Genomic DNA, 16,205 nt, shown 5'->3' with positions numbered 1-16,205 from the left:
TCCCTTACTGGGCCCATCCATGATTTTGGATTTTGTGTCCCAGAAGCCCGGCTACCCCATCCTGGGGCCACCACACCCTCCCTTCTTTGGGTGTGTCCTAGCTGAGCACACTAGCTAGTGGGTGGCTCCACTTCCTGCCATTTGTCCCTTGAACTGATCCAGCCTTTAAAGTTTGGCTGGGTGCAGACTTCCTGAGCATTTGGACCCTTTGATCCCCTGAGAGCCAGGAACAGAGGCCAGCAGAGGCTTGGCAGGGCCATGGTGGCCACCAGTGAGCAGTGTGAGTCAAGTGGCAGACCATAAATCCACAGGGGAACAAAAGCAACTGCCAGCCTGCAGACGTCCAGGCCCTGGTGGCAATCTGCCCCAGTCTGAGAGGATCTCCTTTTGGTTTGGAAGGAGACCAATGGCCTTGGGGTCAGATGGTGCAGAAAAATGCAGTTAAGTTGTGGAAGGTGCTCGGTTCCGTGAGCAGCTGCCTCTGGTCCCTGGCGGCTGAGGGTGGTATGCAGAGCTCTGTGCTGGCCAGGACTTTGCTATCCCCCATCAGCCCTTGGCAGGAGACAGCTGGCTTTCTGGAGGTGGGGCATGAGGTCCAGCATCATTCTCCCCTGTGTTCCAGCCCCTTCTTCAGCCCTGTGGCCAGGTCTCCTGAGGTACCATCACTATAGAAAGACAAGTGGAGGGGGGGAAGAAGTGTACGCTGTCTCCAACAGGGACATAAAGCATTTCTGTGTGGTGTGCTCTGGCTCGTATCTTCAGCACTGTGGTCAGCACACAGACAGCCTGCCCAGCTGCTGCGGAGGAAGGTAGGAAGAGAAGGGACAGAATGCGTGCTGGCATCATCTGCGTCAAAGAAAGCACCGCGCCCTGGCCAGTGGGGTAGGGACAGAGGGAGAGCGACACAGAAGGAGCCTGGTGAGAAGCCTCAAGGGGGTTTGGGAACCAAAGATTGCCCAATGTGGAACTTCTGGAGGTCTTTCATATAAGTTCTGCTGGTTCCTCCTCCTCCCCAGCAGTTTCTGACTGCACTGCATTAAACACACATGCAGGGCAGCTGCAGCCCGGGGGCAGAGCCTGTGCTGGGCACACTGGAGGCAAGGCCTCAGGTCGGATCCTCGGCAGCACAGAACAAACAGGCAAAATACACATGCAGGTGAAAATAAAAATATACCTGCTTTATTTCTAAAAGGCAAAAAAGTCATAAAAAGACACAAGCAGTCACACGAATATATTGCACTGGGTGAGGGAAGTTTGGTTTGCACACGAACAAACCACTTGTCCGGCAAGGCTCAACAAACCATTACACAAACTCTGAGTGTATACTCATGGACCTCGTCAGGAATAGATGAAAAGAAGGCTCAGTTTAAATAGAGAGGAGGTCCTGTGACATCCGTGTAAGCACACACACCAAAAAAAAAAAAAACCACGACCCGGCCTGGCAGCATGTAAACAGATCCATGACGCTGTCCTGTTAAGTCAGTGCCCTAGCAGTTAACAATCATGAACATACATTAAATAGTAAAATAACGCTGAGGGTAAACATTTGTGACAGCAGAGAGGATGTTTTGGCAGTTTTGTGTTAAGGTAAGTGCAGCCTTAGGTGATCATCTACCCCTGGCTGTGGAGATAGGCAGGCAGTCACCTGTAACATTTAACTTCTAGGAAAGTGCAGGCTCCTGGCTTCTCCTGGCATCTTCAGGTGATATTGTCTTATAAATTAAAACATGGAAGTATTCTGTACTTAGGAGGCTGAGGCAGGAGGATCATTGTGTTTGAGGCCAGCTTGAGATACGCAATGGGTTCAAGGCCAGCCTGAGCTACATAGCAAGATCCTGTCTCAAAAATCAAACAAACAAAAAACAAAGTTCTTGCATTTATAAAAAGTAGGATTAATATTCAGGTGTGAAGCGGTTTACTATGAAAGTCAGCTGTGGACAAGCAGTGGCCACCTTTCCCAAAGCCATGTCTCTACTGAGGGGCCGGACAACCTGCTTCCTTTCCAGGTCAGAACTTGGGCAGTTTTAAGCCAGGTGGCTGAGAGCGGTGCCTTCTGCTTCACACCAGGCACCGATGTCAGGCTTTCCCAGGTGGTCTCCAGGAAGTCTAGTGCAGTGTGTGGTTTGGTAAAGCTGGATGGGGTGGCCTCCTTTTCCCCGGGTTCTGATGACCTAAATGCCAACACCGGTGCCAGGACAGAGGCCAGAAGCTACACATCATGGCCGGCCAGGCTCATGGGTGTGCAGGGCAGGGTGAGTGCAAGGGACCCAGAAGCCACAGGTATGGTCAGCCGGCTCCCAGTGGGCATGGGCTCCTCTTTGCGAAAGTGGCTTTAACTCTGCCAGGCTGGAGCTAAGCTCTGAGACTTCGAGGGAGAAACCAACACAGCAGGTCCCTAATGCCACCGCCAAAGTTCACAGTGGGAGCTCATTGTGAAGACACAACACGGCTGACAACGTGTCCTCCTCTATGCGTCAGCCACAATGGTCTAAAAAGTCTATGTGAATGGTGCAGAAATACACCGAGGGTCCGTGTGGGTATGAATTCCCTGGAATTAGTCACACACACACACACAGACCCTTAGGCTGCGTCGCCCAGAGCCAGCTCCGTGCCAACAAAAGTCGAGTCCCACTGGAAGGTCCACCCCGTGGGACGGGAGGTAACGCTGGGCAGTTGCACTGCTTCGAACTTTCCAGGAAATTCCAGAAGAGACCAGGATCGGCTGATGAGTGCCAGCAGACACCTGCCTGCACCAGTGACACCTCCGGCGACAACTCCAGCAAACACAGTCCCGAGGACAGACATTTGACCCAAACTGAATGCACCGGGGACAAACAAAGCTGGAAGCTTCCGCTCAGAGCTGTAGTGGCTTCCTGGGGGTCTGTTGCAGCCTGTTCCTATGCCTGGGGACACCTTCAGGGGCCAGTAGGTGCTGGCACACTGGATGGATGTCCTGTCACAGAGGGGATGTCTGAGGACATAGGAGCCACCTCCATGTGCTCAGAGAACTCAGTCCCTTCAAGGTCCACAGCAACCTGAGCCTCGCTCCATCCCTCAAGCCCCACCCCCTTACAGCCTGAAGTCACAGCTTCTGAAAGCTGGTTTTTTTCTAAAACAAACAAAAAAAAGCAACATAAGTAAATATGTCCAATCATCAGAAGCAAACGTCTCCAAGCACCATCTAATGTTGATCACACAGTCACAGGAGTTACAGCTGCTCCTCCTTGTGACCCACAGGATGTCCCTTCTCTTCCTCTTTGGTGTCTAAGGCATCGCTGAGCCCCATGGAGGGAACATCCTCGTCATACAGCACACACAAGTTGCCTTTCTCCTCGTTTTCACAGTAAACACATTCCTTAGAAGAAAAAAGGTAACATCAGTGAGGCACCTGTGACCTATTATCTTGGTTGCTGTCATTCAGTATGTATGAAGTCTGGGGTGGGGAGACTGCAAGGACTAGGCCACCTGTGACCACTTAGGGAGACTGTCTCAAAATAAAATGTATTATTTTTCATCTTTGCAGTACTGGGGATTGAGCTCCAGCCCTATGCACTGATATATAGCCCTAGCTATTTTTTTTTTTTTTTGTCTTTTTCGTTTTTATCGGTACCAGGGATCGAACTCACGACTGCCTGCTTGCAAGGCAGGCGCTGAGCTGAGCTAAATCCCCAGCCCCGAGCCCTAGCTATTTTCAAACAAAAATTTTTTGAGTCTATGTAGTTCAGGCTGGTCTTGATCTCATGGCAATCCTCCTGCCTCAGCCTCCTGAGTGCTAGGGGTACAGGTATGCACTACCATGCCTGCTGTCAAAATGAAATTTTAAAAAAGGAAATCAGCAGTCCCTGGGCTCAATTTCTAGTACCAGAAAAAAAATCAAGATGCTGGTGGACAATGTCAGCTGTCATAGCTGTGAGGCAACAGATGCAAAGCCTTACCTAGAGAGCTGGATTCCAGTCAGGACAGCGAGCTAAACTGGAAGTGCTAGCGGCCCAGGGCAGGAAAAAGTGCTGCACTAGGTGGGACAAGGTGTGAGGCTGTGCGGAGGACAGTGGTCTGGACTGGGCTTTTGGGAAAGGGCACGCAGGAGACTGCAGAAGGTTCACTGCTGACCTTCCTGCAAGCGCAAAGGCTTCTGAGACCAGGGCACAAAGGCATGGTGGCCACCTCTCAATGTCATTGCTATATCTCAAGGATACCCAAGCACCCACAGCATGGAACCAAGGCCTCCAGAAGCTGCAGATGTACTGCTTTCTGTGTCACCAAGGACCTGGGCTGGGACCACCCTTGGCTGTTCTCCAACTGCTGACTTCCGGTCTCTGTGATATATGAACACTGTGTGAAGCCACCAGATCCTGGGGTCATTGCTGGGCCACACAGGTGATACAGAGGCAAGTGAGAAAGGACTGAAGGAAGCTGGAGAGAGGAAAGAGGATTCCCAGCAGAGGAAGGGCAGTGCAAGGGTCCTGCAGGAGGTGCTTGCCCAGAAGTCAGGAGACCAGAGCAGAGGAGAGCAGGGTAGAGGGAAGAGAAGTGGGAGAGGTGTGGGGAGCAAGCTTGTGTGACTGTGTGGCTATATATTCTGACTGACCCATCACAAGAGACTGGAAGGGATTTAGGCTGAGAGGTGCTGCAATTTGACTTGGGGAGCATGGGGAGCAGTGAGTGCCAGGAAGCCACTCTGGGTGCAGGCAAAGTGCTATTCTTCAGGCCGGGGTACAGGGCGGCTGGTGCTGTTCACCCCAAGGCTGACCCTCTGCTCTGTCAACACAAGACCGCAAGCAAGGGGAGACCAGGACAGCTCCACAGCCAAGGTGATTGGGGTGGGGCCCTCGAGTGAGGGGGAAGGAGGGGCAGCAGCGTGCTCTGGTATAACCAGCAGCGGGACTCTGGATACATCAAGGTCCACAGGGAGTACCTATAACCCCAGCATACTGAAGGTTGAGGAAGGAGGGCTGGGTGCTGAGTTCAGTCCACGGAATTTAGTGAGACCCCATCTCAAAATACAGAATTAAAAAACAGCCAAGACATGCATAGCTCAGTCCCAAGGCCCCAGGTTCAATCCCCAGTTCCAAACAAACAAACAAAAAACCCAAAGAGCTCCACAGGGTACGGGCCTGGAGGTAGATGTCACAGAATGTGCACACACACACACCAAGAATGTGGTCACTCATGGAATCTGGACTGAGGAGATGCAGACCCCAGACCTAGGCCGAGGAGACCTAGAGGCTGGTGAAGGCACCAGCTATGCAGGATGGCAAGTGGCTGTCACTGGCTGCCAGTGGCTTGCAAGTGGACTGGACACTGTCATTGCCCTCAGCTGCTGGAGACCTGGGACCTGAACAAGGGCAGCCCTGGCTGTGGTGCTGGGGGTAAAGCTTCCCGGCGTTAGGAGACAACGATGGGGAACTTTCAGGAGGGGGCGGTGCAGGGGTGGCATCAAGGGTTTCACTGCCAGGAAAGGGGTTTGGACCTGTTAAACAGTAAACAGAACTGAAGAAGGGGCAAAGCCTCATTCCCGAGAGCCCAGGATCCTGGAAGGCCCTTCCCTGCAGGAGACTTAGGCTTGCAGCACCTTTTCTGAAATAAACGCTATGACGTTTTGAATTCCAACACAGAGTCCCCTTTGTGAGCCACTGCAGCACAGTTAGAGGGTGGGGCCTGAGCTTACCGCCACATCGATGGCTGCAGGCAGACCACCTGTCTGCACCCACGGGTGCACCTCTCGCAGCTCCCGCCTCTGGCCCTCCGTGAATCGGGGCTGAGACCTCTGCAGCAGCTGCAGCTTCTCTCTGTCCTCCTTTAACACCGACTCCAGGTCCCTTCCCGGAGAGGTAGGGCGGGTGAGTCGCAGGCAGATTCATTTTCCACCCCTCTCCCTCTCTCAATGTTGTAATGAGGTCTTGGAAGTTTTTGTTTCATGTTTAAGATAAATTATTGTGCTTATCTTTTTTTGTTTTTGGTACTGGGGATGGAACTCATGCCCTTGTGCTTCCAGGCAGGCCCTCTGCCATTGAGCTAAATCCCTGGCCTGATCTACCTGTTTTTGAGACAGGGTCTCACTCTGCAGTTCAGGCTGGTTTCATACCCACTGGGTAGCCCAGGGCGGCCCTGAACATGCATCAATCCTTCTGCTTCAGCCTCCAGAGTGTTGGGGTCACAGGCATGTGCCACCACACACAGGAACTTACTTCCCTTGGTTAAAATTACTTAATCTCCCTAGCGACTACTTGTACTCTTCCTATGAAAAGGATACTCTAGACCAAGGTTCCAACTTCTCTTTAAAACAGCTAGAGCATCAGCCAGGGCAGCTACTGCTGGTGCAGCGGGCTAAACTGGGGACTCTGACCACCATACCTGGCCCCGGCCGACACTGGCCTGTACTACAGCTGTCCGGAGACAGAACTGGGTCTCCCCTGACTGAAAGAACCCTGGCCTACTGCCTTTCCTGCCTTGAAGCCCCTGCTTTGGGTCCTTCACAGGGGCAAGGGAGACGAGGGTCTTCCTGCAGCCAGTGGGACTCCATCGTGCAGCAGAGCCCAAAGCTGTCACGGATGTCAGGCTTGGAGACCAGCAAGGGCTGCTGCCGCTCACCAACCACACTGCCAGGCCAGGCTGCACTGCAGGTCCTGGGAGCCCTGCTCTCCTCTCACCCTTGCTTAGTCTGTGTAGGACAGGGCTCATTCCTACTCCTACTCTGAGACTCCTTTCCCTGGCGTGGTCTGGTCCCAGAGATGCCTAAGTGGTTACCGGGAGGGCAGCTGGTACGTCATCATCACACTGTCATTGGTGTCCGCCATCAGCAGCCAGATGGGGTCCTGCAGGACATACTTGATGAGATGCTTGCTCTCCTCCGCGTCCGCGTTCACTTTTGCTTTGTGGTTGTTCTCTGAGGAGTCGATGCTGCCAAAGTACTTGCTGGTGTGACTTGTGTCACTGCTGCCTGTGGAAATGTGAGTGTGGCAGGTCACACTGGGACGCAGCAAAGAAGCCCAGTGTGAGGTGCGATGTGGTCACAACTTGGAGAACTAGGGTTCTGTTGGGTAACAGGGCCCATGGAAATGGATCTTGCCTTTGCCTTCAGTGCCTGAAGGGGATCCTTGCCCGGGCCCTGAGCATGGGTGATACTCTCAGAGCCCAGCCTTTGTCTCCTGGGCTCATGCTGTCTGCAGCCCTGGGGGCTGAGGGATGTGGAAGTCCGTGGGAGCAGTGTCCTGGGTTGAGGAACAGCCCGCAGTGCCCCCTAGGGACTGGCACAGGCCTGCAGCCCAGGAACAGGGAGCTGGGGTCTGAGTTCAATGCGTACAACTCAGTGGCCTGTAAGACGATAGATCAGTAAGGCCCAAGCCCAGCTGATTCAGGAGGGCAAACCGTTTCTGAGCACCCAAAGGTTGACCCAGCAAGGGCTACCAGGCTGAGGTCTGTAGTGTCACTGAAACCAGAAGCAAATAGGTAAGATGTAGAACTCTGATGGCCAGGCCCTCCATGTGCCCAGGACATGTGCAGGGGTACATGTCTACACGTGTCCCTCTGGGGAGCGACAGGGTGATGTGGCCCTGAGCTCAGGTGCCAGCCTGTGATTCTGGTGCTGACCCACGGCCCAGGACCCCCATACCTGCCCCGTTTCGGGATGCATCACAACCCAGTGAACTGGAGCCCACGGAATCCGAGGTGGCGGAGGCCCCACTCCCAGACAGCGCTGACCCTGTGGCCGAGCAGAGGTCCTCGCTCAGCAGGAGGTTGAGCAGGTCGCTGGACGTGGAAAGGGCATCACTGTTCTGAGCATCTGAGGGTTCATCGTGCTTTGGGCACAGGGGGAAGACAGCAGTGTCCATGGGACTCGGTCACGCAAGGCCCATACTGCCAGGCTGGGGGGGCCAGGGGCTGTGGGGCCAAGTGAGGGTTTTGCTGCAGCTACTGAATCAAACAGGAGCTGGGGACAGTACCAGGCTGTGGGCTTGGGCCCTGGTGAAGGACCTACAAGCCCATGGTTTCATGGACAGCAGACCTAGAACATGGCAAGGCTGGCACTCCTCACTGTGCCCAAGACCTCAGAAACAGCACCCTGTGGGTGGGAGGCACCTGGAGCCCTGTGTACTTATACTCGGCTGACACGCACACACACTGAGTTCCCTGGGAAACGCACAAACACAGCATAGTGCCACGCCAGGGCACTCAAGGCCCTGGGATGGGGACCTAGGATCACGCTTCCTTTCTTCCCCTTCTTCCCCAGAAGCCAGACTCTCTGTCACTTTGTTCCAAGAAGGCTGACGCTGTTGCCTAAGTGACTGGTTTTTCTTGGACGACTCACTGAAGCGTCCAGGCCCACAAACTCACTTGAGCCACATGCTGTGGTCTGGACAGCACTGGTCCAGACAACCCATCATTCTCTGCTCAGATCTCAAGGGGATCAGAGCTGACACTCGCCTCTGAGAGGGCTGTGCAGTTGGGGAACAGTAATGCCCAGCAACCATATGGTTGGGAGGAGCCTCAGGTACACCCAGATGCCTGTGCCTATACCCGCTTTGGAGGAGGAGCCCCAGGAATCCTTACTGTTGGAGGTGCTTTAGGCTGCCGATCATGAGCAGGTGTGCAGTCTGGGCCAGCTGTCACTGTCCCTGTGGCCCCTGTGCTGCCCTCAGGTGCCTCTTCTAGCTGCAGCAGGTTGAGCTGCAGGGGCGAGCTGCCACGGGACTGGAAGAGCGGTGGGGAAGCTCTGCTTGTGGCCAAAGTGGCTGCTGGTGGGGTGGCAGGGGTAGCTGGGCAGGAGCACGGCTGCTGGGGGAGTGAGGTCTGACTGGGGCACTCGGGCTGCGAGGCAGGAGTCATCTCAGAGGGGAGCGTGGGGTGGCCTGGAAAGAAGGCCTGGGGCAGGCTTGTGGTGGCTGGGAAGGGGTAGCTGGGGAGCATGAAGGCCACGACAGGGGCCATGGGGGCGGGAAAAGGCAGGGGCTGCACTGCAAACTCGTGCTGGGTGCCCATGGCCACTGTGGGCACTGGGAAGCTGGCATGGGGCACTGCTGGCGGGGTTGCCCCTGGTGCAGGCACTATTCCTGGTGCTGGGAACACGGGCAGGGAGTAAGAGGGCACAGGGGTAGGGAAGGGCACCGCAGAGCAGCTGGACTGAGATGTGTCTGATGGTGACCAGGCAGTGGCATTCAGGCCCACTAGTGGGGGTCGGGGCGGTGGGGGCCCTCCAGATCCCGTGCTTTCGGAGGAGTCACGAGGCTTGGCCCATTTGGACTTCAGTTTTCTGTTCTTGCCAGTTTTTTTCCAAGAAGAATCTATTCCAGCAGCATTTCTTAGTCCAGGAGCCACTGAAATGTGGAAAAGCAACCAGAGTTACAATTACAAATTTATGTGATTCCTTTCCATCAACTCTCAGAGATTCACAGGACTGTGGAAACCTAGGACCACTTTTAATTGCAGAATTGTATTATTCCCTCCTTTCTCCTAGCATTACGACACTTTTAAGATAAGTAGTATTAAATGGGCCCTATTTGTTCAAACTAAAAAGAAAGACAATTTGAAAGCTGGAAAGTTTCTGCTGTTTCCCAAAACCTGGACAAAAAATTTGGTTTGTGAAACCTGGTAAATAGAACCACAAGCCTTCCGTACTTTTCAGTGTGACAAATTTGAGCAGTGCTATTCCCTAAAGAGAGGCATTTCCAGTTTCACTGTCCAAGCCTGAGTAGAGTCAAAGCTCAGAGGACGACTCCAATGTGGATCCCAAGTTCCCCAAAGGCCCACATGTTCAAGGCTGGGTCCCCAGTCCTGGCAGAACCTTTATGGACAGGGCCTAATGGGAGGAAGTGAGGTTACTAGGGGCATAGCCTGGGGGACATGGAACCTCACCCTTCTTTTTTCTCCACTTTGCTTCCTGGCTGCCATGAGATAAACAGCTTCTTCAACACATATTCCAGTATGATATACTGCATCACCTCAGGTCCAAAGCAACAGAGATGAGACAGAAACTGTAAGCCAAACAAACCTTTCCTCCCTATAAATTGGATCTCTGGTATTTTGTCAGTGAGGGAAAGCTGACTGACAGTCACATTTATCCTCAGAACCACACTCTTGGCAGATGCTGCTGAGATAAGGCTTTTTGCAGGAGGATGAGGGCCTGAACCTTAATGGAAGGGACCTTGGGGTGTCCTCAGTGTTTCTGGGGGGTCCCAGGAACCTGTTTTCTTCTCTCTTCAGGCAGAGTAACTTGAACCTTGGGCAGAAGCTATGTGAGATGTCTCCTGTCTATGGGGCCAGGGAGTTCTGCACTGTTATGGTTTGTGGCTGGATGTTACCCCAAAGCCTCATGCAGTCATGGGGGTAGTCTTTCAAAGATGGCTGAGCCTAGGGTTTTGTGATTGGTTTGTTGTCCAGCACTGGGATTGGTGGTGTGAGTGCTGCTCTTGCTTTGGGGCAGGTAGCTTGCATACAGTATGAGGGAGGGAAGGCAAGCTTTTGGAATCTGCTGCAGCCACTGTGAACGGCTGCCCCTCAGCCACACCACCCTGTCTTGCAGCCAGCTGAGTATGGACTGAAGCCTCTACCAACTGTGAGCTAAATAAACCTTTCTTTCCCTAATTTTGGATGTCAGATATTTTATCTCAGCAATGAGAGAAAAGTAATCAAAAACATGTACCTTTATTACAGCTGAAGGCAAACAGCCCCACTGTTACAATTTAGAACTGAAATGGCCATCCCAAATCTCACGTGTGTGAGAAAATCTCACGTGAGTGGATGGTGGAGGTGCTATACTCATCAGTAGATTCATCCACTGAGTTCCTAGCTGAATGTGCCGACAGGAGGAGGGGCCTGCACGGAGCAGGTCTCTGGGACCTGAGCCGGAGGGGTGTATTCTTGTCCCCTCTCCCTAGTTCCTCCCTTCTCCCTACATCCCGACTGCCATGGGGCCAGCAGCTTTTCCTTTGTCCAGCCCGTCTGCCATCTGGTCCAGCCTTGGAGCCAGCCAACCATGGACGGAGACCACAGCCAAGGCAGATCTCTCCTTCTCTAGACTATAGTCACTGTGTATTTTGCCCCAGTGATGAGGAAGTGACTAAGACCACGCCAGCTGCTGTGTGAGCGGAGTTTTGAGATTCAGCCTCTATTTGCAGTTTTCTTACTGGAAATCTGTCCCCTGGAGGGAGCTGTGGCTAAAGCACTGAGGCCTTGAGGTTATGATGTCCAGGTCTGGGGAGGGCAGTCCTGAGCAGCCATTGTGCGGTCTGTACAGACTGCTAGGTGTAGGGGCTATCGCTCTGCTCCATGCTGGCCTGTGGGTCTCTGCTTGGGGCTGGGAGTGTCTTTTTCTCATTGTCATAGAGTTCTCGTGGGCTGTCAGTGGCCTCCATGAGGAAGTAAAACAAGTATTAGAAAAGCCAGGTGTGGTGGTGCATGCCTGTAATCCCAGCAGTCTGGAGGTTGAGGCAGGAAGATTGTTGTGGGTTTGAGACTAGCCTGGCTACAAAATGAGCACAAGGTCAATCTGAACTGCATAGTGAGTGAGACATTGTATCAAAAAGACAAACAACAGCAACAACAACAACAACAAAAAAAACCCCAAAATACAAACCCCCAAAACAAAGAAACAAATATCAGAAGAGCCCTAACCATGTTGCAGCTCTGCAGCAGAATGTGTGCTTCACATGCCCAGGGCCTGGAACGTGATTGCCAGGATGTGCCCCCCCACCCTCCCAAAAAAAAGGAAAAGAAAAGACTCAGCCCTGCTGGAGGTTGGGCTCCTCTATACCTCATGCATGTTCCCTCAATGTCTGCCCAAGGCCCGGGGAACAAGGTCTTGGTGTCCCCCAGGCTTACTGATTCTGAGCCCATTGCCCCAGGGAAGACAGTGGTATCTCTGGCCAGGGCAGCCCCATCTGTGGGGTACGGGCAGGAGGCAGGGTCCCATTCATGGGATGTTGGCAGGAAGTGGGGTCACAGCCCAGGCCCTGACTGGGGGGTCCCAGTAGGTAACTGAGATAAAGCTCCAGATCAGAAGTGGGTGAAGAAGCTAGGCTATTTCAGTTCACCCCTTGCCTGTAAACACCCACAGGTTTCTGGCCAGAAGAGTACCTTCTTGTACCATGGGGCCTCAGGGGACTGCAGTGTGGGCCTGGGGCTTGCCTGGCCAGAGAGAAGGGAGGCTTTGCTCCCTCTATCCTCTGGGGTCTTCTCACAGACTGCCCACCAGCACCGTACTCATTCCTCTGGGGCTAATGTGCTGCTTCCCCCAGGGTCCTGTCTGGAGACCAGGGTAGGGTCCCTACCCTCAGGAAGCTCCCTAACAAGGAAGGTGAGGCAGCTCAGCAATGGCCCTGACCAGCACTCTGCAGGGCTGGCCCAGAACTGTGTCCTTTTCACAGTGCCATTCCCCTGGGGACAAGAGGTTCTGTCTTTAAAACATCCCCTATGCAAAGCCCTACAGAATCAGCTGGTGTCACCAGGGGCTATGTGACACATGGACTGGTCCAGCCTGGGGACACGTTAGGTCCTGAGAACAGCTGGACCTGGTGCTGCTGAGAAAAGCGCTTTTGGGTCCCTTGTTCAGCTTGCTGTGGCCACTTACCGCGCTCGCTTGACTGCCCCCGGGTCCTCTCTTGCAGGTAGTGCTGGCAGTGGGCCTGCAGGATGCCCAGCCGCCGTACCTCACGGAACTTCTGCAGGAAGCTCTGCTCCTCCTTCTGTGTGTGTGAGGCCAGCACCTCCTTGGTAAGACCCAGCCTCTGAAGGGGCCCCTTCTCCTGGCTGTGGCCACCTGGCAGGCAATCCAGGGACTCAGGCCCACTGGTGGCATCTTCCACTGTCTCTGAAAGGAGAAAGCATCCCTTGGCTGTCACCCATACTGTGCTCATAGATGGCACAGATCTTCTGATCACAGAGTGACTATGCGATAACCCCAGCATGAGGAAGGACCTCTGGCTCCCGAGGAAACTCATGCTAAGAGGTCACGAGTGTGACAGCAAAGCCTGGCTCCCAGCACTCAGGATGCAGGGATTTGGAGAGACTCCCAGGCTGGCCTTGACACCCAGAACAAACAGCAGGGTTGGGGCCATGTCTGTCTGGGGTTGGGGTTTGGCAAGGTGGCAGCTGTTGCCACATAGCCTATAAGGGCAGACAGGGCGGGCATCTGACAGTCCTGAGGAGGAGGCTTGGGTTGGAACCTCTGGCAGGTACCTCATTCCTCCTCAGCTCCACTCCCTGCCAAGGCCCACACTCAAGGTGCATTTTCCTGAGTCTTCTGAGGGGCAGGAGACTCAGCCAAGAATGCCTAGGGCTGGAGGTCTTGTCAAGACCCACCCTGGTTCCCAACCCTCACCGGCAAGCAAGGCTCTGGGGCCACCCAGAGGTCCCAAGCAGGGACGGGTCCCAGAATTGTCATGGCACTGCTGAGGGAGAGGCTGCTGGGGTCCCGGCTGATTTTCAGGAACCTCGTAGGGCTCCGCTGAGAAGCTTAGTCGAACTTAAACGTTTATGGAAGTGAAACATCATAAGCTGTTCGTAAGCTCAGCCCTTTCCTGACACCCTCCGGAACCCACCAACGTACCCAGCTCTGGCTGCAGCTTTTTGTCCCCGACGTGGACGATTGTGCTGCTGTAGCTGCACTGGCTGGTGAGGGACACCACACTCTCGGCCTTGCCAGGCAGTGCCAGTGAGCTCAGGCGGGCGCTCACCTCTGCATGGCTGCTCACCTTGGAGGTGGCCTCTGCACGGGAGAGTGGGAGCAGACATAGACATGAATCAGGATGAGCTGCTCTGCCATAGAAGGAGACATGGGTGACCAGGGGCCCCGTGTCAGGCCACAGTACTCATACCGTGGACACGTGGGGTTGGTGCACGCATACGAGAAGGGTGGCACAGGAGAATACTGGGCAGGAGCAGCTTCTCACTGAGACCCCAGGGCCCCTGGGTGAGGGTCAGCAGTGGGGAAACTTGGGGACCTGTCTGGACCCGCAGCCCCCAGTGGCCTGTGGCAAGGGACTTCTCACAAGCAGGATGTGGCGGGAATGCAAGCAGTTACTGCTCTGTGTGTGACTACCCAATCCCTCACAGGCTGAGATCCTGCTGGTGACCCTGCAACACAGCCCACAATGTTCAGCTGAAGCTGACACAGGGCTGGTCCTTTGGTGACAATGCGAAACCTGCTCGGTTGCACTAGTAGGGCTCAGGTGTCCCCAGACCTCCAGCAGCCTGAGCAGACTCCTGCTGTCAATGCCTAATGTTCCAAGACCAGAATCGCCCTGCCCTTCAGCTTGTAAAAGGCTGCAAACTCCCGAGCTACTGCGCTCTGTTTAAAAACAACCAACGGCCTCACTCTGTACCCTCAAAGTAGTCTGATTTGTAGGCAAGGGAAGGCATGTGATCCCCTGGGGTGAAAGTAAGCTCACTGGACAGCTTGGGGCAGACAGGTACCTCCAGTGTGCAGCCCGGGGCTGACCGTGGCCTTGCGGGAAGGGATGTTTGCAGGGAACTCGCACTTCCTCTTCAGGGTGGTGGCCTCAGTGCAGCTCTCCAAATACCTGTGTGGGCAGGGGTGGGGTCTTCAGCCAGCAGGAGGTGTGGGCAGCAGTGTTGTCCCCCCGCCAGGGGAAGGTGGGAAGCAGCTGGATACCTCATGACGCCATCCAGGCAGCTGATCTGCTGGTAGGAACAGGTGGGCTGGTCCTTGCAAGCCAGCTCCTCAGGGAAGCCTATCTTGGGCAAGCTGGCCCCAGAGCTGTCCTCTGCGACAGGCACTGCTTTCACCTGAGCCAAGGCACTACTTTGCAGTTCTGAAAAAAAATAAAAAGTGACGCGGCAGTTCTTTCATCTACCACTCTACACCTGCTTTATGAAGCGTTTTACTGCTACTCAGAGACAGGCTGGGGACAAAGAACATGCTTCACAGGCTGCACGTGAGGTGACAGGTTGCCATCTACCAGCCAGCACCGCTGGGAATGCCAGGCACCCTGCATAGGGAGCTCAGAGCAGCTGCACGCAGCCAGGCCTGCTTCTCTCTGGGGTTCAGGCTTAGGAGGAGCAAGGCCAGGCATTAGAGGAACTCTAACCTTAGCAGCCAGCAAGGTGCCAGGGCCTTATGCTGCATTTTCAAACGGAACGCTGGCAGGGAGGCTCACACGACAGCCACCTGGGCTCCATTCTGCAGCTTTGGGCTATCCCACCAGCGACACCAAGTGCCTGCCACCCCTGAGCCTCAAGCAGAGAGCCAGGTCCTCACGGCCCAGCACCACACCTTTCGGTACAGGCAGGGTCAATTTCAAGAACTGTGTACTGCAGAACCAACTCTCAGAGACACTGTGTGCACACGTGCATGCTGCTCACACTGGAGAACTGGAGGGCGAGCAAAGCACACCAGGCAGGTAGGGCCTGAGTGGGCAGAGATACCAGCTTCACAGCTCCACAGCCCGTGGGCAACAGACACCCACTTGGGATGCCGGTCCCTGCCCCTCTGCTAAACTCGCCACTGCTTCTCTCCACTCCACTAATGCACTGGGAAGGAAAGGGAGATTTTTTTTTTTACCTGTAACAGACTTTTTCTTTTGTTTTCCAGACTCATGGGGAAATTGACCTTTGGTTTTGGTCTTGTTACTGTTCTTACAAATCTCCTTGAAGAAAAACAAAACAAACGTTATTTATTCTAGCAGACCTGTCCCCAGTGGGCTTGGGGCATGGTGGGAATTGTTCTCGAGACACAGAGAAGGTGCAGTAGATCTGAGCGACAAATCAGAGATGCGGAACCTGGTGGGACATCATAATGACCCTGAAGATTAGCAAGACACAAAGCCCAGTGGTATGGGAGATGCTCCTCTCTACCTCCACTTAAACCTTCACTTCTGCTTGTGTCGCCTCCCTACAGATATTTTCTTCCAAGTGTGTAACCACAATTGTGACCTTCAACTCAAAGCGATGACAATACGGCCCCCAAGGGAAGACCCCGTGCTGAGTGGCAAGAACAGAAAGGGACATACGGCTCTCCGGTGCCGGGCCTCCTCATGGCCAGTGCTGTCGCTGGATGAGGTCTGACTCATGAGCTGCTCGTGGGATCCATTGCTGCCCAGGCTCCCGTAGCCACTGGAGCCGCTGTGGGGCACAGGCTACAGAAGAGCAGACAGCGTGTGGTGGATATGGGGCCCTGGGCCTCCCCATAGCGCTTCACAGAGAGGGTGCCTGCCCGAGGTCACATGGGGAGACCTCCTGGCCTCTCTCCA

General features: G+C 54.3%; 1 protein-coding gene across 11 annotated transcripts in view; it reads right to left on the bottom strand.

Moving 5' to 3' along the window:
* Nucleotides 1-1,157: 1,157 nt before the first annotated feature.
* Per2 (period circadian regulator 2) overlaps nucleotides 1,158-16,205 on the bottom strand; it is a 35,920-nt gene continuing 20,872 nt past the window's right edge. For 10 of the 11 annotated variants that reach the window (XM_013157597.3, XM_063237026.1, XM_003474381.5 and 7 more), the window contains 11 exons: nucleotides 15,966-16,091; nucleotides 15,518-15,602; nucleotides 14,609-14,768; nucleotides 14,410-14,516; nucleotides 13,544-13,702; nucleotides 12,566-12,805; nucleotides 8,551-9,314; nucleotides 7,613-7,799; nucleotides 6,748-6,940; nucleotides 5,669-5,819; nucleotides 1,158-3,355 (listed from right to left, as the gene is read on the bottom strand). In XM_013157597.3, coding sequence (XP_013013051.2) covers nucleotides 3,209-3,355; nucleotides 5,669-5,819; nucleotides 6,748-6,940; nucleotides 7,613-7,799; nucleotides 8,551-9,314; nucleotides 12,566-12,805; nucleotides 13,544-13,702; nucleotides 14,410-14,516; nucleotides 14,609-14,768; nucleotides 15,518-15,602; nucleotides 15,966-16,091 — 2,319 coding nt within the window. In that variant the 3' untranslated portion in view covers nucleotides 1,158-3,208. Of the gene's footprint in view, nucleotides 3,356-5,668; nucleotides 5,820-6,747; nucleotides 6,941-7,612; nucleotides 7,800-8,550; nucleotides 9,315-12,565; nucleotides 12,806-13,543; nucleotides 13,703-14,409; nucleotides 14,517-14,608; nucleotides 14,769-15,517; nucleotides 15,603-15,965; nucleotides 16,092-16,205 lie in introns of those variants that run through there. The other variant, XR_010043435.1, reaches the window with a different exon arrangement.

Source organism: Cavia porcellus, unplaced genomic scaffold (genome assembly GCF_034190915.1).
Source record: "Cavia porcellus strain 051 isolate PalLab524CR breed Dunkin Hartley unplaced genomic scaffold, mCavPor4.1 scaffold_26, whole genome shotgun sequence".
Taxonomy (NCBI): Eukaryota; Metazoa; Chordata; class Mammalia; order Rodentia; family Caviidae; genus Cavia; species Cavia porcellus.
This window is presented reverse-complemented; position numbering and strand designations above follow the sequence as displayed.